Source organism: Myotis lucifugus, unplaced genomic scaffold, assembly GCF_000147115.1.
Source record: "Myotis lucifugus unplaced genomic scaffold, Myoluc2.0 scaffold_689, whole genome shotgun sequence".
Lineage (NCBI taxonomy): Eukaryota > Metazoa > Chordata > Mammalia > Chiroptera > Vespertilionidae > Myotis > Myotis lucifugus.
The window spans coordinates 129,696-152,687 of NW_005871737.1; the positions used below are offsets into that span (position 1 = coordinate 129,696).

Genomic DNA, 22,992 nt, shown 5'->3' on the forward strand with positions numbered 1-22,992 from the left:
GGATCAAACCTGCAACCTGGGCATGTGCCCTGACTGGGAATAGAACCGCAACCTTTTGGTGTATGGGATGGTGTTCCAACCCACTGAACAACCCAGCCAGGGCATGATCTTCTGATTTTTGATGTGAAACACCAACCAAAGTGCTTGTGCTCCAGTCTCCACTCTCAGAAGGCGGAGCTAATACTGTCATTGACCTCACAGGGTCATTTATTCATTTACGCAGGAAGACTTATTTAGTGCCTGCCCCCTCCCACAGAGCGCGTTCAGTACTCAGAACGAAATAGTGAGCAAAAAGAGATGCAATTCCATTGTGACATTTACAGTCCGAGGGGCTGGCAAACACGTCAATCAAATGATTCCCCAAATACATGAAAGTTGTAACCAAAGCTCCAACATCATACGTGGCACATACTTAGTATTTAATGAATGTGAGCTCTTGTTTGCAAGTAGTATGCAGTAAGTCCTAAACTGGCAACGCACCCAAATAAAAACCATTGTTTTAATTTATTTGACACAAATTTGAAAGGCTGCTCTGAGTCTTTTTTAAAAAATGTTATTTTCCATTACAGTTGACATTCAGTATTTGTATTAGTTTCAGGTGTACAGCATAGTGGTCAGACAGTCCTATACTTTACAATGTTCCCCTCGATTTTTTTCAGTACCCACCTGGCACCATACAGAGTTATCACAGTATTAACGACGGTATTCCCTGTGCCATGTTTTAGATCCCCATGCCTGTTCTGTAGCTAGCAACGCGTACTTCTCAAACCCTCACCCTTTCCACTCGATACCCCAACCCCCCTCCCGTCTGCAACCATCCGTCTGCTCTCTGAGTCTCTTTCGATTCGGTTTATTTATTTTGTTGTTTGGATTCCACATAGAAATGAAATCATATGGTATTTTGTCTTTTTCTGACTTAGTTTCACTTAGCAGATGACACTCTAGGTCGGGGTCCTCAAACTTTTTAAACAGGGGGCCAGTTCACTGTCCCTCAGACCGCTGGAGGGCCGGACTATAGTTTAAAAAAAAAAAGAACTATGAACAAATTCCTATGCACACTGCACATATCTTATTTTGAAGTAAAAAAACAAAACGGGAACAAATACAATATTTGTATTTGCATGTGGCCCGCGGGCCGTAGTTTGAGGACCCCTGCTCTAGGTCCATCCGTGTTGCATGAGTGGTAAGATGTCCTTCACTTTTTTATGACCGAGGAATATTCCGAGGCTTTCGATGTGGCGTGTCTCCCGGAGGGGCTCACGGGGGACTGAGGGAGGAGGAGGAAGGAACCGGGCACATGCAGGGTGTGAGACAGCGTGGGCATCCCCGCAGCACGGGGCAGGGAGAACCAAGGCATGAATGATGGGGGGCGCCAGAGGCCTGAGGTTGACAGCTGAAGAGGAAGGAAAGGAATGAGGCTGGAGGGATGCGGGGTGTGGACTGGTGTCTGTTTTCCCTGCTGAAGAAAGGACTTGGTAATCAGTAAGCTGTGGGCATCGCAGGAGGACTCCAAGCCTGACAGGAACATGCTTCATCAGATTTCCATTTTGCGAGGCTGACCCCACTGAGGCCCGAGGAAGTCAGTCATGCTCTCCACGCCTTGGCAGACTGTGTGACTATGAGAAACCCCATCTTAGAAAGTGATGGCGAGGAAAATGGTGGGGGAGTATCTTTTTCCATTTAAAAAGTGTGTTAAATGTATATACTTAAAAAAATAATGTACTGAAAATGTTACCTAGCAGATCACTGGAAAGAATAACTGCAGACACAGTATGGAGGGTGGAGGAGAGGGGAGAAAGTGGAATCTGAGGGTTGGCTAGGATGGGCGGTGCCCTGAGAAGTGATGGGAAAGGTATGTGTAGTTGGAAAAGCTGAATGACCTTACGTGGAGGATGAGAGAGGATCAAAGGGGATGTTTGGGTGGGAACCCTACCAGATAGTCCTGGGTTCCTGGAGGGAGCACGTTGGAGGTCGGTAGAGATCAGGCCTGCAGCGGGGTGTGTGGGATGTGAGCGGTTGGCGAGGCACCCCTGCACATGCAGCAGGAGCTGGGAATTGGGAGCTCACTACCGGACAGATGTTTGGACTGGAGAGTGTTGGTGGTGGCTGAGGCACCCCACGTGAGGAATGATCGGAGCACATGTTAAGAAACTGAGAAGTCTTCCGGGGGCTGAAAGCGACTATTTCCGAATGAAAATACTCTTTCAAAACAGGGACTGGCTGAGCGTGTCAGAGGAGAGAGACTCCGGGGAACTGCCTGTGGGATTTGGAAATGACGCGTCTACGGTAGACATAAGGACAGCGGATGATTACATAGAGGGAGACAGCTAGCAGGAGGGTTAGGAGAGAATGAGAGAGCAAGGTGTGGAGATGGGAACTGGGTTAGTGGGATGAGGGGCGAGATTAATTTGAGAGGGGCTCTGTGGTCTGGGCTTCCCCCCCCCCCCGCCCCCGCCCCGAGGATGAATGGGATTTGAACATTTTCGTAAGTTGAGGGAGGAAGCAGTGGAGTGGGAAAAGTTAGAGATCCCATGAGAGGTGAATTGATGAAGCCAAGTCTAGAGGGGAACAGGATTTCGAGTAGAGGGTGGGAAGGGGTGACAGTTGAAGAATTCCTTGCCTGATGGTCCTTTTTCTTGGTAAGGCACACATTTCTTTTTTTTTTTATATATTTTATTGATTTTTTACAGGGAGGAGGGAAGAGGGATAGAGAATTAGAAACATTGATGAGAGAGAAACATCGATCAGCCGCCTCCTGCACACTCCCTACTGGGGATGTGCCCGCAACCAAGGTACGTGCCCTTGACCGGAATCGAACCTGGGACCCTTGAGTCCTCAGGCCGACGCTCTATCCACTGAGCCAAACCGGTTAGGGCAAGGCACACATTTCTTTAGTGGAGGGGTGACTGAGGATTGGAGCAGAGAACTGATGAGAGGGGCAGGGGTTCACAGAACTGCTGTGGGAAATGGATAGGAAGAGTTACAAGGGATTGCTGAGATCCGAAACCTAATTATGAAGACATCGTGCCTATTGGTGGAAGGCGGGTGAGATAGGGGAAGGGGCTTAAGAGGCACAAACTTCCAGTTATAACATACCTAAGCTTGGGGCCTATAGTCAATAATAATTACGTTGTATGGTGACAGGTGGTAACTAGACTTAAACTGTGGTGATCAGTTTGTAATGTAAATATCCAATCACTGTGATGTCCACCTGAAATTAATAGGATGTTGTATGCCAGTTGTATTTTAATTAAAAAATCATGGATATTGGGATATACATATTTTGGTGTTCATGTATCCAAGGTTTATTAATCCTTTGTGTGTGTGTGTGTGTGTGTGTGTGTCTATATATATGTGCATGTGTATGTGTATTCCATAATGAAGGCTCCTGCACATCTGTTGCATAAATGAGTTGTAGATTTTTGCAGGCAATTGTTTTTTGGGGGGCGTTGATTTTCTGGGATGCAAGTAATATAATGTCAAGATTTGAATCCCTTTTCCTGTGTCTTACTTACTTTTGTAAGACCTTTTTCCCCCCTCTTCAGTGGATGTTTCCTCTTCCACCAAAAAATAAAATTCGTGTGAGCCCAACCGGCCTGGTTCAGTGTTTGAGTGTCGACACGTATGAACCAGGAGGTCATGGCTTGATGCCCAGTCAGGGCACATACCCAGGTTGTGGGCTTGATCCCCAGTGGGGGCTGTGCAGGAGGCATCCAGTCAATGATTCTCTCTCATCATTGATGTTTCTCTCTCTTCCTCTCTGAAATAAAAAAATATTTTTAAAAATATTTTAAAAATAGTTCATGTGACAATGAAAAATTAAACCCAAATGATTACTGTGTTCCTTCCATGGATAAAGCGTTGCACACAGCTAACCCTGCAAAAGCCGATTAATCATTCATTTGATTTTTGTTTCCCCAAATTGCAGACTCGTAGGAATTCCCATGGCTCCGTAGACAAATCTGCCCATTGAAAAGTGCCCCAACCTCAACATTTATGAAGACCAAATTGCTTTTTCGAGAAATGGTTCCCGATTTTCTTAGAATTTTCCCGTTCATATTTCATGCATGACCTTGAAGTATAAAATCTACTGGGATTCTCTTGTTTTATTTAAAAACAGTATTGAGGGACCATGGTAGTTTCAGGCTCATCGCTTCTTCTTGTCAAGGTCATTTTCTTCTGAACACATCTGGATAATTCCTCACACTTACAGGGTGTGGGTCAATAAAATTGGAGACAGGAGGTATTTCTTGCTCAATGCATGTATGTTTAATCTTGAACCATCCCTCCTTGCATGTTAAAATTAAGTCTTGAGGTGAAATCAGTCTATAGCACCTTTAAATATATGACATTTCCTAGCAGGGAAAGGGCATTGGCAAAGCTCATTTTCCCCCCGTGTCACACGAATGATGAAGGCGATGTCTCTTTTTCTTTTTTGTCACTTGTGACTCAGCTGCTTCCTTGGCTCTAGAGCTGATGGTGATGGGCATGGACTGGCCCTGTGCTTATCACCGCCAGAGCCACAGTTTATGGGGCATCTGGTGCTTATCATTCATTGGCAAATGAGGCCTTCTCACCAAGTAATGCACCTTGTACTTTATTATAAGAGAGTCCCTTTCATTCATTTGTTCTAAGGAATTCTGCTTTATGGAAATCTTCGGACCCTGCTTATCTATTGAGGGATAACCATTTCTTCGGACCCTGCGTATCTTTTGAGGGCTTACTGTTTTTCTCCCATGTTAACCAAGACCACAGGATGGGTGTTCACTGCGTTTTTTTTCTGTGTGTAGTTCTTCCTTAGCGCAGCCTTCTCTCTTCCTCCTCCACGTCTCTCCTCCCACCTACACTGGAGCTGAGTACTTGAGTTTCTCTGGGTGTGGTTCTGAGTCGGCGCTTGTCTGTCCGACTTGTCTTCACAGCTCCTTGAGGGCAGCTGGTACCCTCCCTGCCTTGTGTCTGGAGGCTGTGCCTGATCCCTCTCTCTTACTGAGGTCCCCTGTTGACGCCAGGAATGTCACTCTTTCCAGGCTGCCCTTCTAAAACTCTTGCCAGCCATTCACAGGCTACATGATGGGATCAGTGTCCCTGTCATTCAACAATGGAGTTTCTCAAGGTCCTACTATAGGTCATCCTTCCGGTTCTCCCTTCCCAAATCTCCTTCACGTTGATGGCTTTATTGAACATCCGCACCCATGCATCTGACAAAAAGAGTCTCCCTATTCCAGACCTTTCACGTAAACCATAGACATCACTTGGTGCGTCAGTCCCAGTACATTTAAAATGCACCCACGTTCAGCCCACCGCCCATCCCCAAGACTGATTCTGTTCAACTTCCCCCGTGCCCATGAATGGCATTGCCACCTATTCAGTTGCACCAGCCCCAGACCTAGCCGACCTCCTCGGCAGCCCCCGCTCCCTCACCTCTCTGAACCCATCATTGCCCTGGAATCACCCACTTCTCAGCTTTCCCCATCTTCACTCCCCACCTGCCATTGCCACCCTCGTTCATGCTACTGTCACCTCTCATCTGCTCTGCTGCGTATTTTCCTTCTCTACCAGCACTTATTCTCATTCATTCTCTACCCTACGCCCTTCTCCATGGCATACTTTGCAGGTGAAGTTTCACCATGTTGCTATAATCATTTGATTGCTCCCTGATTTCCCTGCCCTAGACTATATGCTCTATGAAGAAATATATATATTTGGCTCATGGTCCAATACCATTGGCTCAGGGTCCAATTTTACGTATTCTCAGTATTTTAGCATACAGCATGGAACATAGATGCTATCAGATGTATTTGTTGTAAGAATGAGTAAATGAATGAACAGTAAACATTGATTATTGCTGTTTTGTTTATTTCCTGGATTTTTATTTACTTATTTGCTGTTAGAGATTAAGGAAATACTTGTTGACACATGTTCCATTGCAAACATTGGTTTGCCTGATTGCAGAACTAGTAGGTGCTAATTTTAGAAAGCATAGAAACATTAAAAAAAATTTTATCCTACTGTCTGTGGTTCTGAATCATGGTTTTTCTATGATCCCATGACCATTTTCCTGTGTCAATAAAACCACTTCAGAATTTTCATAAATAAAAGGGACAAATCTGAAGCACACAGCCTTTCTGGAATGTGTCTATCTGATGCAGTGAGACACCTGGGAAGACCTCGTTTAGTTAATGACATTGCTCTACACCAGCGGTTCTCAACCTGTGGGTCGAGACCCCTTTGGGGGGGTCGAACGACCCTTTCACAGGGGTCGCCTAAGACCATCGGAAAACACATATAGAATTACATACTGTTTTTGTGATTAATAACTATGCTTTAATTATGTTCAGTTTGTCACGATGAAAATACATCCTGCATATCAGATATTTACATGACGATTCATAACAGTAGCAACATGACAGTTATGAAGTAGCAACGAAAATAATGTTATGGTTGGGGGTCACCACAACATGAGGAACTGTATTAAAGAGTCTCGGCGTTAGGAAGGTTGAGAACCACTGCTCTACACTATTGGAGTCCACAAGGTTTGATGAACGTTAGGATCTGTTGAAAAATATATTACACTGTGCTTAGTGTCAGAGGTGGCTTCTGCTTCGTGCTGCTACTTCGTGAAATTCCATGTTATCACCTGGACCTGCCCACGTTCAGATTTCCCAAGAGCAGGGTGAGGATTCCTTGGTCGGCATTTGTCACAAAGCGACCCTTGACCTTCCCCGTGACCACACCAGGCAGCAACTCCAGGCTCTGCCCTGAGAAGTGGAACCTCCTCTCGTTGGTAAAGTTACTTTACTTTGTATTAAAAACTGCCCTGGCTGGTCCAGGAGGCAACCTTCAACATTTCCGCCCAGCGGTGCGTGGGGAGGCCCGGGAGGGTTCCTTCCAGCTCTTGGGCTCAGAGGGGAGTGGGTCCCTGCTCAGTGCTGGGGTGAGGTGAGCTCTTGTTTTCTCAGCTCTTCTCTTCTGATCAGTGGCTAGGGGTCAAGACCTTCGGCAAAATATCTGCTGTTATCGCTCATGGATTTATTTTCTCACGGAGGAATCTGATCTTTTATACTGCGAGTGTTCCTTGTATATGAACCTTTATTTTTTGTTTTTTTTCCAGTTGAGCCGGAAGATGTTCAGGTTTCCATCTTTATGATCATATTAACATCATTAAACACGAAAGAGAGAGGTTGGGTGACATGGTCGTGCTGGAGGGCTCGGTCTCCTGGGAGCTCCTAGTTTGGGGAGGGAGTGTTCAGAGGGAACAGTGGGGAAGGGAGCGGCCTGCGGCCCGTGCCAGATGGCCATCCCTCACGGAATCTGTTACTTGTCCCCGGGGCCCTGTTATCCCCGGTTTATTTTCAATATTAATCTTGATATGAAGGCAGCTGCAGTTCTTAAAAAAATTCATACCTCGAACGTATTTTTATTATGGCCAAAGTAATTTATAGATAGGCTTTCTGATGGATCTTACTCAGTTATTAACCAGCACTGCGGGATGTGGGGTAATTTTTCCTTTGTGCCATATATATTCTTCCGCTGGTAGCAATGAGTAAAGAAAAGCTCTTTCTAGGAAAAGATGGAGTCAGTATAGGTTGGTAATATGTGCATCTTATATGAGTCCTTGTAAATAAGGTGCTAACATTTTACTTTAAAGCCAGGCAAATAGTTTGCTTTTTTTTTTATGTTTCTAAGCCAATCCCCGCCCCCCCCCTCCCCCCTTAACTGGCATGTGGAGAAGGTTAGTGAGTTTTTAGATTGTATTCACATACTGTCTTTAGCTTAAAATGCAGCCTCACCGATGTCCTTTTGTGGTTCTTTTAAGGTTTTTGCATCTGTTTTACTGCCTTTTCGGTCACTTTTGCATTTACACCTCGATATAATTTGCCTTCATATAGTTGAGTCGCTCTTCTGCAGTAGAATTTGTTTTTTGCTGGAGTGTGTGAAAGTTGATATATGATTTAAGAGTAGCTGCTTACAAGTGGCTGTCTATAATCACATCTTCTAAAATTCACGTCAGGGAATGCTAAGGTCATCTTGAGTGTATTAGTATACAATGGCTGTTTGGGATTCTAAGAATAAAATGCTTCTCTAATTTAGGAACTAGAGGCCCGCTGCACAAAATTCATGCAAGAGTAGGCCTTCCTTCCCCCGGCTGCTGGCACCGGCTTCCCTCCGGCCCTGGCTTCGTCCAGAATGACGTCCAGTCTAATTAGCATATTACCCTTTTATTATTATAGATACTTAAATTCATGGTTATTTTATATAAAATGCTATGATATGTTTGAGTTGTACACCAGATTAGGGTTGACATCTTGACTGAATGCTACCGTTTGCCTTTAGGATGAAAGCCAAGGGCCCTTACTTTGAAGAGATTTTATTTTATGGTTACGATTAAGAAAACATTAGCCTCAAACTAATTAAAATATAGGTCTGGGGGGACCGCTCTTTTTAAATAAATATAAGATATAAATTCTTAAGTTACAAATTTCTGTATAGTGGGTTGGGAGGAATGTGATTTCTCTCCCTCTTGCCCCAAGACCTTATCCGAAGTGGGATTTCATCTCCTGTGATCCTTTCCTAGCAAAAGACTTTAGATAAACAAATGAACATAACGGGTAAGAGACAGAGAAGTAATGAAAGCTATGCAATCACCCATCTGGTGAAAAGTTGTCCCTACAGAGTTCAAGCCATCATAAAATCGCAGAAAAATGTCTGTAATCAAGATATTCTTGCAGTGTGAGCAGAAGCCCTCTGGCCCTGGCATGTTTCAGTGGCCAGACCAGCGCCAGTATTCTCAGGTCTTAAGTCTCATAATTCCTTATCAAGTATCAGAGACTTGCTCGTAAATGTTTGGAATGGAAAGCTATGGCTTAATAGACATGAATAGACCTCATGTGCGATCCTGTTTGATTGAAATGATTACATATTCTGTGTGCTTAGGAGCTTCTTACCATTGATGATTTTTGAGTTAAGCAGGTTTCCAGTATTGGGTTACCCAAAATGATGGAGGCTGATAGGGAATACAGTTCATAATATTGTAGTAATGACGTACAGTGCCAGGTAAATACTAGACTTATTGGGGGATCACTTTGTAAATTTTATAAATGTCTAACCGCCGTGTTGTACATCTGAAACTAATATAAAATAATATTGAATGTCAACTGTAATTAAAAAAGGAAAAAAAGCAACTAAATAAAAATAATTGAGGCTTGAAAATAAGCACATTAAGTCACTCAATCCTTCAGAGAGAATTTATAGTTTATTGATCTTCTTAAAATGTTAGCCTGAGAAAAACATGTTCATCTATTTCTGTTTCTGGACTTACTCACAGCAGGGGGGAAAAAGTACAACTGACTATTTATGGAAATGGGAAGCTTCCTAGCTGACACCAACTAGTGATACATGTTGGAAATTCATTTATATGGATAAAAGCCTAATATGCAAAGTGTCCCCTTGGGAGTTCAACCAACCATGAGTTGATCACTCGCTTGCTATGACGTGTGCTGACCACCAGGGGGCGGTGCGGAATGAAGGAAGGCCCTGGCTGGCAGCCGGCAGCTGCTAGGGACCCTACCTGCACAAATGTCGAGCACTGGGCCTCTAGTTTAACATAATTCTTGATTGCACTCAATGATCTTACCAATAGATCTAGCCAAAGTCTGCAGAATGCCCACTTGAAGAAGGAATGCCAATTGCGTTTGGATCTAGTAGAAGCGATAATCCTGTAATGTTTTTGTTAAAACATTTTATCTTTTGTTTCTGTTTAATGTATGGATTGATCTAGATTAGAGTGTCTCAGCCTCAGTGCTATTGACATTTTAGGCAGGGTAATTCTTTGTTGTGGGAGCCGCTCTGTGCCTTGTAGGGTGTTTAGCAATATCCCTGGCCTGAGTCATTGACAGTGAAATCCTTAGACATTTTCAAATGTCCCCATGGGGCAGAAAAATTGCCCCTAGTTGAGAATACCTGTTCTATACACCTATCCTATATAATAAAAGGCTAATATGCAAATCGACTGAACAGCGGAATGACGCACACTGACCACCAGGGGGCAGATTCCCCCCTCTCCCCTAATGCATGAATGTCATGCACTGGGCCTCTAGTATATTTATATCTGTGTATCTATAACTTTATGTGCATCTATACGTTAGCCTATTGGTTTTAGGCACCTGAACACGATGTGGTTTAACAGCATAAAATTTTAAACTTTAGCGATCAAGGAATGGAAAATAATACAGGAACTCATTAATGTTGTGATGGAATTCATACGAAATCATAATTAGAGGGATCGAAATTGGAGAACGTGTTTGTGTTGCCATTGGTTAGTAGAGCTTGGTTACTGAACCGAAAGAAATGTTATAATGAGTTAAGATGTTTTTATTTAAAAATACTGAGGGACATTTTTCTTAGATTGTTGCTCCCTTTTTACATTTGAAATGTCATGTGGTTGTGCAGGAAGCAAGGCCCAGGAGACTTACGAAGAGCCGAAAGTCTCTCAGGTCCTTAGACATTTGGTTGCAACATGAGCTATAACGTCTGGCAGGACCAGGAAAATAACTCAGGTTTCGTCTTCTATGACTTTCCATTTCTATTTTGTTTTAAGGCTTGGTTGCTGGGCCCATCCCAAAGATTGCTCCATTTTTTTTTTATTTTTTTTTTTTTTTGCGAAAAAGAAAATGTGATTTGGGAAGCTTAGAATCCTCTCCTCGACTTACATTTGTTTCTGATATTAAACAAGTGCAGTTTTTTTTTTTTAATTTCTCCTGGCCACTTGTAACTAGTCCAGATGGTCCTGCAATTCACAGACTCCAATGTGTCCAGATCATGGCCATCCAGAGGCCTCCCTGTGCGGGGAATGCCCATATGTTTAGGCCTTGCTGCTCCTTCTCTGGGCCACAGGACTTGCTGAGAAATCTGACAGTGGAGCATGCCTTCCCTCCGTGGTCCAGCCTAGGATCCTCCCGTCTTCCCTCCTGGCCACGAGGGTGCCGAGGGGGCCGATGGTCGCCTCCCAAGTGGATACATGTTCCTGCAGCAGCGCCTGCTACCTCAGCATTTCAGTGGGCTCCTCCTCAGCTAGATGGAGAGGTTTATTTACAAAAGGAAACCTCCACCACAGTAGTCGGAAGCGAACGAGGCTAGTACTTTTCAAGTAGGAGTGTGTTTTAGAGTTCCCGAGGAGCTGGTTAGAAATAACAGATTTTTAGGGCCCTACCACGTAGAGATTCTGCTATGGTCAATCCTGGGTGCGGCCGGGTAACCTGCATTTCCTGCAGGCAGTGCTGGCCCTGTGCTTCCTAGCGCCACACTTTGAGAATATTTTTAATAAATTAAAAAAAATAAGTCATCAAATTGAATACTCAAATTCTTGCCCCTTGATGTTAGGTGGTTGGCCTTGTCTCCTCTCAGTTCTTTGCTTGCAGGCCAGACCTGTGTTGTTCATCAGAGCTTGTTTTCAACCACCTAAGGCCCCACCCAGCCTGGACACTCCAGCCCCACCTGCCTTGGCCTCCATATCTTTTCTATAAAAGGGTTCGCTCATTTTCTAGAACAAAGCATATTTTTTTCAAGCTTAAGTATCTCTAGCCTTTAAGATGTTAATTTTATTAGGATATGTAACCGTTCCTATCACCACTCCCCCCCTCCCCCGCCCTCCATGGGTGTGGTTGGTGAGGGACCCAGGGTGGGTACTTGGTGTTTCCCCTTTGCACTTGGATTCCAGGTGCTTCTACTGTGCCCTGCTTGGCCTGGAGAACAATTCTACGTAGCATCAGTTCACATCTAGAAATTAAGTCGATGGAGATGTATTGAATGCCTGCTGTCTATCAAACATTCCTTCTTAGCACTGGGACATCTGTGCAAACAATGGACAAGACATCCATATCATTAGGTTTGCAGTCTAGTGGCGAGGGGAGAAAGACAATAAACACATTGGAAAGTGTTATGGAAACAAATCGACTAGGGGGAGAGGGATAGAAAGTGCTGGAGGTGGAGGACCGCAAAGGAATTGTATAGGGGCGTCAGAGAGAAGGTGGCATGTGAGGAAGGACACAGAGGAGGGGGAGTGAGCAAACCATGGGGACACTTGGAGGGATGACATTCTGGGCAGAGGAAAGAGCCATGGAAAGGCCCTGAGGTGTGTATGTGTGTGTATGTGTGTGTGTGTGGGGGGGGGGTGTCCGGGGTCCTGAAGGAAGAGCAAGGAGGCCCGCAGGCCAGAACAACATGAGCAGGAGGGAGAACATTGGCCAAAGGCCAGAGAAGAAGCCAAGGCCCATGTAAGGCTTTGGGCTTCTTCCCTGAGTGGATAGAAAGGCACTGGGAAGCTCTGAGACGAGTGATGGGATCTGGCTTAAATTTTCAGAGGATGCTTTTGGCTGTGTGCCGAGCATGCACTGGGCAGGGGATGGGGGGGGAGGGGGGAAGGGGGTGGCGTGGCCAGGCTGCGGCCTACGGGGCGGCTGCAGCGGGATGGCATGCATGGCCTGGGCCTGAGTGAGTCCCATGGAGGAGGAGGAGGAGCGGTCAGCTTTGGGTGTAGTTGGAAAGAGAAACCAACAGAAGCTTTTGATGGGAGAAAGTGTGGATTCAAGCCTGATCTTCGGCCCGAGTCATTGGCATTGCGCCAGTTGCCCGTAAAGGCGGTGGGGAAGGCTGTGGGTGGGCAGACGTGGAGGAGATGAGTTCAGTTCTGCTCATGTGATCGAAATGCCTACTGACCCCCAAGTGGAAGTGCTGCGGCCATTACACGGGACCCCGGTGCTCAGCAGATAAATATCTCGGAGTTTTTAGCATGTGGGAAAGGCAAATGATAGTTTTGAAAATTTATTTCCTTTACTGTACCTGTTAATGTACCTGTGCATGTGAATGTATATCTATAATAATAAAAGCGTAATATGCTAGTTAGACCAGACGTCCTTCTGGACGACCTTCCGGACGAAGCTGGGCTACGAAGGAAGCCCGGGTCCTGGGTGTCAGAGGGAAGCTGGTGCCGGCAGCCGGGGGAAGGCAGGCCTACTCTTGCACGAATTTCGTGCATCGGGCCTCTAATAATTATATGTGTGTGTATAATTCTCTCTGTGTAATTGTATACACGTAACCAGCAGAATTGTGTGTGTGTGTGTGTATTCTCAGTGTTCACTGCTTGCATGTCTTTGTTTCTAGATATTACTGGGAACCCCTGCCCTTTGGTCTTTATGCACTGAAGTCATTCTTTGTTTCCTGATGGGCGTGTTCTCGGTCCCCTCCTGATAACCCTTGGTGTTACGTGTTCTCATTGGCCACACTGGGCTTGTGCTCACTCTTTGGGGATCTAGATCTTGGAATGGATTCCATCCCTGCTGACAATGGTCAACCCCTGATCACCTGCGGGAAGTTCTCTCCCACGGGGTCGCTCACAGGGCCCGGGAGAGTGTGTGAACTTCTCGGCACCGCCTTCCCCGCCACGTGACCACGCCCGGCACACTTGACCCACGATGGCACCGTTCATCTGTGTGCGCAGCCTGACAGATGTCCCTACTGAGGCATCCCATTGGAGGGTGTCTGCTAACAAGTCTAATGGGGGAAGGAAGAGAGAGTTCGAAGGATTATCTTTTTTTTAAAGGATTAAATGTATGCCATTTAGCTGTTTGACACCCTGTGGTGAATGCTGCTTTCTTAGAAGCCTGTACGCTTCTTCACATGGCTGTCAAAACAATTTCAGCGAGAATGGTGCTGCGTGGACTCCTCGGGCGGCCGTGTCCGTCCGGGGATTACAGACGGGTTATTGTCTGTGCCGCTCCACGTTCTCCCACGCCTGGTGCTGGCCCGGCTAGACTTTGCCGAAGCCATGCATGTGCCGTGGCGCTTCGCACGGTTAGACAGCCCAAGAACACGGTGATGTTCTGTACATTCGTTAGAAAATCCTGTAGTACTTCTTTTGAATTGATGCCCTTCATCCATGGTATTTGCTGAAGCTGTAAGTACTCGTCAAGCAGAGAAAGGAAACTACCTTCAACTACAAGGAAGATGTTCTTTTGTGCAAGTATGAAGATACGGAAGTAGGCCGAGTACTTTAGCTCTGCCATGTGATGTATCGGCAGGGACTGTATCTGTGGGGACCGCATCCATCAGAGCCTATCAGAGTGGGAAGGACCCCAGCAACGCCCCTGCCTCTCCGTGACCATTGCCCATATATATATATATATATCTATTGCTTTCATAATGTGTTTTTTTAAGAGAGAGTAGAAGAGAGAGAGGGAAGAGGAGAATGAGAGAGAGAAACATCAATGTGAGAGAGACACATCGATTGGTTACCTGCTGCACATGTCCTGACGTGGGCCCAGGGATCAAACCTGCAGCCCAGGTATGTGCCCATGACCCTACGGCCTGTGGGCTGATTCTCTAACCATTGAGCAACACCGTCCAGGGCATCATAATGTTCTCATATACTCTTTGGAGTAGTTAACTCTCCGTTTCACCTGATGCTCATTTAGTTTATTTGAAGTATTTTGTCTTGACTCTTCACGTCTCCTAGAGCAGTGGTCGGCAAACTCATTAGTCCACAGAGCCAAATATCAACAGTACAACGATTGAAATTTCTTTTGAGAGCCAAATTTCTTAAACTTAAACTATATAGGTAGGTACATTGTTATTAACTTAATTAGGGTACTCCTAAGGCTTAGGAAGAGCCACACTCAAAGGGCCAAAGAGCCGCATGTGGCTCCCGAGCCTCAGTTTGCCGACCAAGGTCCTAGAGGAACCTTATACGGTTGAGCAGGAGACGTCTGAAGGAACAACAGTGGGAGTTACCATCTACAAAGGCTGGAAATAAGGCCAAATTAAGGTGACTCACAGCGCTTAATCTAGAAGTGCTTGTTTAGTTGCTTTGCGAAATGCATCACCTTCTTACCGTTGTACAAAACGAAACTCCTCGCTTTCATAAGGCTTCGGGGAAAAGAAAAGCATGTCGCCAGGAAAGCGTTTGGAACAACGTTTCCCAAAGTGTGTTCCCACGGGGTGCTGTGGGGGAAACAAAAGGCAGAAGCGTTCCACAGGGGAAATACTCTGGGTGGGGAGGGCGTTACTGTCTCACACTTTAATGTACGAGCTCCATCCAAGTGGGAACCTCATCATCTCCTTCCCCAGGTTGTCTCCCGTGCCGAGCACAGGACCTGGTGGTGCCGTGAGGAATTAGCTGCAGGACTTCCCAGGGCCTTTAACGTTGTAGCCGGCCTTGGGAGTCATCGGAGCGGGCAGGGGTCTGCAGCCTTGCACACGCACAGGACAGGGGAACCCTCTTCCCGGGCATTTCACCGCACTTGGGCACTTGCAATACCCGCTGGGAAATTCTAGCTTTGGGTGCGATGAGGTGGATAGGCTTCAGAATGGACTTGATCGGGGAGTGAAATACTCACGTTGCTATGGATACTGGACTCTCAGCGAGACAGATTGTGAGGCAGGATGGACGCCCCGCTTCTGTGCTGGTCTCCCATTTGGGGCCCGTAGGCTGACCCTCAGAAGCCTCAGTTTGTTCACTGATAAAATGGGGAGAGGAATGATGTGCATCTGACTGGTGGTTGGGGGAAATAAACTACATTTCGTTGCACTTAGGAAAGTTCAATAATGTGTGGAGCAAAGGCTTTACTGGGCAAACACATCATGTTTACTGGTCATCATCATCATGATCATCACTCTCATTATGAGGCACTGAAGTGAAAGTAGGGTTTCTCTCTCCCTCTCTCCCTCCCTCCAGTACATTGTGGGGTGTGTTGAGTATGCCAGGCATTGTTGTTCTGGGGGAGCCAGTGGTGAGCGCAGTGAGGGGCCCGTCCTCCCTCAGGGGCCCTGGATTCTTTGTGATATAATGTGTTTACCACTGTCACTGTCTCTTAGATCATAAATCTAATTGCACACAATTTAGTTGAAGTTAATTTTCCTGAGGTCATTATATTAAAGGCCTGGCCCCCAGAGGCGCTTTTTCTTGAAGCATCAGATCTGTTCTTACACAAACAAGACAAGTAGGATCCATAGGTCGTATATAAAAATAAGATAAATAAAACTACACTAGCATCACTAGGTCAGGTAGGTCACACGGGGAGTGACAGTCCTTCCTGCCTCAGCAGGTCACCTCCATCCCACAGTAGGGTGGTCAGATTTCACAAATAAAAATACACAATACCCAGTTAAGTCTGATACTAAAAAGAGAGAATCAAATTTTTAGTATAAATATATCCCAAATAGTGTATGGGACATACTTATACTTTTTTTTTTTAAAAAAAGGTTGTTAATTTGAAAGTCAAGTTTAACTGGGTGTCCTGTTTTGTTTTCTTTTCATTTTTTAAGAAAATCTTTTAAATATTTTTTTATTTCAAAGGGGAAGGAAGAGGGAGAGGGAGAGAGAGTTGGAAACATCAATGATGAGAGAACCATTGACTGGCTGCCTCCTGCACGCCCCCTACTGGGGATCGAGCCCACAACCCCGGCATGTGCCCTTGACCTGGATCGAACCCGGGATCCTTCAGTCCTCAGGCTGACGCTCTATCCGCTGAGCCAAACCGGCCAGGGCATCCTGTTGTGTGTTTTTTTAATCTTCAGTGATGAGAGAGAATCATGGATGGCTGCCTCCCACACACCCCCTACTGGGGATCGAGCCCGAAACCTGGGCATGTGCCCTGACCGGGAATTGAACCCTGAACTCCTGGTTCAATAGGTCGATGCTCAACCACTGAGCCACACCGGCCGGGCTGGGTGTCCTCTGTTTTGTCTGACGACCCTCCCGCCCTGCACCCGCAGCCCGGCCACCTAGGCAGGAGGAAGACCGTTGCCTGTCACCTGTCAGCCTTTGAAGCCATCTTTGTGAAGGAGATACCGTTACTCCAAACAGCGTAGAGACCTTTGCTTCGGTATGAAATGATTGATGAGTGTTCCTGCCGGATGGGCAAGTGTTTCCAAATTAAAAGCCACTGATGGAGGCCTTGCATAGGCGCAGAAGCTACGCGGGGTGTGCCCTGTGGTCTAGGCGGTGCTTCAGGTGCCAGCTTTGCCAGTTACCTGGGCCACGGAGCCACTGCTCGACTCAAGGACTCCAGGCAGCGCCACCATCCCGTGCCTCATCCTCCGTGGAGGTGCTGGCCTGGTTGCCGGGCTTCCTCATTTCTCCGGGGCAGATGCTAATTAATGGAGACAATTCACAGCTGATTAGCTGTAGTTCCTGCAGTAATTACATTCGCTTGCTAACTGTTCAGGGGAGGATTTCTAACCCAGTTCTTATTTCACTCAGAGCTTAATTTGTTTTTTGAATTGTTTGGGCCCTTCGTTTAATAGCCATTTTATTTTTTTTTCTGTGTTGTTTTAGGTGCTATTAGATAATAAGTGAGTTTAATCTTTAAAAAAATACTCTGCGATAATGAGCTGTTTGCTGTAAATGGATTTCTAATGCCCCAACAAAACCTTCATTTAAATAACGTGAAAGTGGGTTCTATAGGCTGTTTGGGGAGCCAGGATTGGTGCGTGGAAGACACCCATTGTGACCCAAGTTCTCGTAAATATTTATATAAAGAACATGCGGAATGGGGACCCAAGATTTTAATTCTGAGATCATTGATGCATCAAGAATTCCAATGCAGAAACTATACCTTTTCTTGCATATTTTTAACATCCTAGAAACATGGGGAAAGTATGTTTGTGTGTGTGTGTGGGTGTGTGTGTATGCACCCACTCATGTGCTTTTCTACCCCAAAACTTTTAAATTATTTGAAGCCGTTTTATTGAGGTATGATGGACGTACCAAAAAACCCCTGCCTACTGAACGTATACACCTTGAATGTTGGAAGATCCGTCTGCGTTTATTTCTGGTGTCCCCAGCCTTCCGAGAGGCCAGATAAAGGCCTTTCTGAAGCGCAAACACATACATCTTGTGGGAAAATCCTTGTAAAGATATTTGTCCAAATGGACCCGAGGGCTCGTTGTGTGAGTGAGTATGGAGGTGTCCCTTCGCAGGGTGCATTGTGCACCCGGGGACCCTAGCAGCGCTCCGGAACCATGAGGGTCTTTGGTATAAATCCTGCTTAGTTCGTGGATCCCAGACGTGATAAAGTGCAGCCTGCCAGTCCCTTCTGAGCAGGAGTCACGGGCTCAGAGTCAGGGGCTGAGAGCCCCCCTGGAGAAAAGTGTTAGTGGGTGTATGGAGAGGATTTATGTGGGTCTTCCATTTCTATGTTCTATTTATTCCCTCCCTCCCTCCCCCTTCCCTCTCCTTGGGAAAATTGTGCCTTCTGCTTTAAATAATTACTAGCTCTGTTTACATTAGAGCAGCGGTTCTCAACCTGTGGGTTGCGACCCCTTTGGGGGTCGAACGACCCTTTCACAGGGGTCGCCTAAGACCATCGGAAAACACATATATAATTACGTATTATTTTTGTGATGAATCACTATGCTTTCATTATGTTCAATTTGTAACCATGAAAATACATCCTGCATATCAGATATTTACATGACGATTCGTAACAGTAGCAACATTACAGTGATGAAGTAGCAACGGAAATAATTTTATGGTTGGGGGTCACCACACCATGAGGAACTGTATTAAAGGGTCGCGGCATTAGGAAGGTTGAGAACCACTGCTTCAGAGAATGGAAGGGATATACACATTTCACCCTTTGGAGACCAAACCCCCGTGTTAATTAATGCATGAAAGGAAGGAAATCATATACTTTGTAAGAAGGAGGGCATCCTTTCACCATTTAAAAATCACAAAAATAATATAACGGCGGCGAATCATGCCCACAGGCTCTTTCCACCTCGCCGGGCCAGTAACAGGATGTTTAAGGCCACCAGACGCCCCGCTTACACCACCCGGACCCGAAAACCCATTTCTGCCCCAATCCAACTTTTTTACATTTTGATAACAGGTCTGGAGAAGTAAAGAGCTTACGTCTGAAATGCGGATACCGTCTTATTTGTGATGGTCTGAATGGGCCATTGTGTGAGGGAATTAAAGAAAAATTGCTGTGTTCATGGGATCCCGCTTATTTTTTAAACCTCTTTGCACTTAATGTTACATTGAGAGATTAAATATCACCCTTTTCAACAGCTCCGATGGCTGGAGATAGGGCTTGAAACCCTGGAGATTTAAAAAAAAATAAAGTCTTTGGTCTGATTGTTTATTGATATTCACACCACACCCCATTCGCTAGAAAATAGAATTTTGAGTCCTGGGAATTGGATTCTTTTAATTCACATCTTAGCCTACCCACACTTGTGACATCTGTTCTGGAAAAGTAAAGCTGTGAAATCCCCACGTGTTTTAAAAATGTGTCAAGGTGTTTTTTTGGGGGGAGGAACACTCTTTGCCTTCTAACCTCTGACAAAGGCCCCTGCCGGTGGGGGAGGGTGTGTGAGGGCCTCCCTTTGCGATGAGTCTCGATGAGAAACAGGGCGCTTTTCTGGGGAGGGTCAAGTTCGCGGGACTCTGTGCTTTATTTTCCTGCGGGAGCCAGCTGCCAGGGTACCACCCGGCTCCCCTTCACCCCGAGGAAACCCCCTCTGTCCTCTCCTAACCCCGGCATCGTATTCTTCCCAAATCCGCCCCCCCCCGACCCCCGGCATTAAGGGCACCACCAGCGTCCGCTGTCCGGCTGCGTACTAACCTCAAACAATCTGCTCTCTTCCAGTTTGGGAATAACAGTAACTACATGAACATGGCCGAGGCAAGCAACGCTTTCTTTGCGGCCAGCGAGGTAGGTGTCTGCTTTCGTGTGTCTGTCCACGGTGTGTGCGTGCCCTTTGGACCATGTAAGAGGCTGGAAGGGGAAAGTGAAGGAGTGAATTTATCTCTCTCTCTCTCACGTGGCACGAGGCAGCGGCGTAGGAGGAGAAATGAGAAAACCCTATCAGAGAAGAAAATAGCCTGACAGGTCTCTCTCACTTGTCCAAGGCTGTTGAGATCGTGCGCCACGCACACACATCTCCTGATGAAAAGAAATACAGATGCAGACAAAAGGAGATATGTGAGGAAGGATGTGAAAGCTAGCTGTGCACCCTGTGTTGATACCTAAGCAGACAAGTGGTTATTTTGGAAACTAGGATGGAAGTGACTTTTGATAGACAATGTGTTAACCTGGCCGGTGTGGTTCAGTGGTTGAGCGTCCACCTATGAGCCAAGAGGTTGCTGGTTCGATTCCTGGTCAGGGCATAGACCTGGGGTTGTAGGCTCGATCTCCAGTAGGGGGCGTGCAGGAGGCAGCTGATCAATGTTTCTCTCTCATGGATGTTTCTATCTCTCCATCTCTATCCCTCTCCCTTCCTCTTTCTCTAAAAATCAATGAAAAACATGTTTAAAATGAAAGTATTTCAACTTCACATAGCTCTGAGGATGACTTCATTAAGTTGCCATGTTCTGGGAAAGGATGTGGCAGACAGTATGGTTGTTTCTTGGGTCTTCGGTGGGAGGGATGTGAAATGAGTGTGTTGGTTTTTTGTCAGATCCCCACTGCCTAGCACAGTGCCTGGTGCGTAGTAGGCGCTCAATAAATATTGATGGTATGAATGAATGGATGGGCAAGCTCCAGACTTGGCCAAAGCCAGGAAAGCTGAAGGATGGAATGTACAGGCAGCAGCACATGGACTGTGGGTTTGCGTAGGGTTTACTAGTGCAAATGGAACACACACCTTCTTGTTGCTATTGTTATCGAATTGCTATCTTACTGACTTATGGCTGCTGTCTGGTCCCATTGGTCTGCCCTCCAGAAAAACCTCCATCTTGATTAGGTCAAGGAAATAGTGTCCTAAAAATGGTAGGCAGTGAGATTTAAGATTTTATTTTATTTGTTTTAGCTACATCTTTATCATTGAAAGTATTACGTAGGCCCCCCTTTCCCCCCATTGACCCCTTCTAGCCTGCCCCCTCCCCCCCAGCTCAGGCCTTTACCACCCCATTGTGTGAGTCCATGGGTGATGCATATACGCACACAAGTTCTTTGGTTGATCTCTTCCCACCCATCCAGCCAGCACCCCCATTTCCTCTGAGATTCCGCACTCTGTTCCATGCTCCCATGTCTCTGGATCTATTTTGTGTATCAGTTTATTTTCTTCATTAGATTCCACATGTAAGTGGGATCATGTGATATTGGTCTTTCTCTGACTGGCTTATTTCGCTTAGCATCATATTCTCCAGGTCCCTCCCTGCTGTCTCAAAGGGTAAGAGATCCTTCTTTTTTATAGCAGCATAGTATTCCACGGTGTAAATGTACCACAGCTTTTTATCCACTCGTCTACTGATGGGCACTTGGGCGATTTCCAGATCTTAGCTCATGTAAATGAGCTAAAACAGTGAAATTGGTCCAAATGGAGCCACTTGGCAGTTCCTGCAATAAAAAGTCTTCATCTTCCAAGTATATTCAAATATAGGAAACGGAACGAGCTTCACCGCTTCCCCCCAGAGGATGAAAAACATAATGGCTTCGCCAGGAATCTGGGTCCAGGGAAGCACCTGGCATGAAAGAAGCGAACCTGGAGAAATGATTAGGGAAAAAAAACGGGGAACCCAGATTTAAGGGTGATTGTAGACGAGTCCCTTTTTAGGGTGACCATCCTCTCTCTCGCCCAGAAGACAACCCCGATGAGGGAATAGCGTTTGGCACTGGCTGCCGGGTTGTTTGTGATAATGAACACAAGCCCCATCTGTACGGACAACACGAAGCTTCATTCTGTAGGATTTTTTTCCGTCCATTTGAATCAAACATTGATGAAAGCGCCACTGGCAGCAGCTGCGCGGAGACAATTTAATTCCAGCTGTGATAATTCACCGTGTCAGACATCGGCTGTTATGTGTTGATACAACAGTTCTCTAGATTTGCATTTTTATCAAAAGGAACAAATGTTTTGAGCATTTCAGTACAGATGGTATTTAACCATGTACGCACTCCTTAAACATGTTCAAGGTAAACACTGAAAAGTCAATATCTCTAAGAAGTCATCATCGAAACTCCGATATGATTAATCTGATCTCGGGCAGAAGGCAGAGTGTCCCAAAGTCAGTAACTTTGTGTGTGTGTGTGTGTGTGTATGTGTGTGGTACATGGTTACTTTTATAATCTCAGATAACCAGTTTTTTGTTATGTTTTTCTCTAAGGGATGCTCACCACTGTATTTAATGTATTGCTTCTCTTTAAAAGAGGTGGAAGATTCTAGCATTTTCTTGGTTGTGCACTGTAATATAATTTTATCGTATGGTTTTATTAGGTTTATGATATAGTAAGTCGTATACTACATTCTACCTTAAAATTATCTTGTCTTTTGTAAAATTATACTGTAAGGACATTATATATATACTAGTATATATGACATCTCGTATTCCTTAGCAAAAAGAAAAATGAAAACCTACTTAATTTTGACTGCCTAGCATAAGATGTGCTTATGTTAGAGTTTAAGAGGCAATCTTAGGTAATGATTTCCCAGAACATCTTTCTTTTTTTTTTTTGGAACAAAAAATAAAGCTGGAGTAAATGTTAACGCACTACATTATAGCCTGTGCCTCATTTCCCCATCACTACATTAAAAGTAAATTTATTTGTCTTTGTTGTTGTTTTTTACATTTTAATGAGCGCAGACTAATTCAGGAAGCCTTTAGGTTTGGTGCGGTCAAGTCCAAACTGTGCCCCCAACCAACCCCCAGAGCTAATCCCGGGGGGACCAGGATGCCCTGAGTGTGAAATTCACACGTCGGCTGCGTGTGTTCTGTCTGTGTCATGCTTACCCTGACCATGTTTAAAGTACTTTAAATATTTATTGAAATAATATTTCAAGTGTTAATTACAGTGGTAATGAAAACAGCCAAATGCCACATATCAAGAATGAGTGTTTATCCGTATTGTTAATGTGATGTGTTAGATTTCATTAAGCAGTAATGGGGTAGCAAATGAGTCACAAATTACAGTTGCATCTGTTACTGCACCACATTAGTGCCAAAATAACAGCAAAGGCAGCCATAGGGCGACATTCATCAGCCAACCACATTCT

At 45.4% G+C, this 22,992-nt stretch overlaps 1 protein-coding gene across 1 annotated transcript in view; it reads left to right on the forward strand.

The window, feature by feature from the left end:
* Window positions 1-19,646: 19,646 nt before the first annotated feature.
* The window catches only part of TOX3 (TOX high mobility group box family member 3), a gene marked incomplete at its 5' end in the record, with an annotated part of 32,686 nt that continues 29,340 nt past the window's right edge, over window positions 19,647-22,992 (forward strand). The window contains 1 exon segment of the mRNA XM_023746520.1: window positions 19,647-19,712. Within this exon segment, the coding sequence (XP_023602288.1) occupies window positions 19,647-19,712 (66 nt within the window).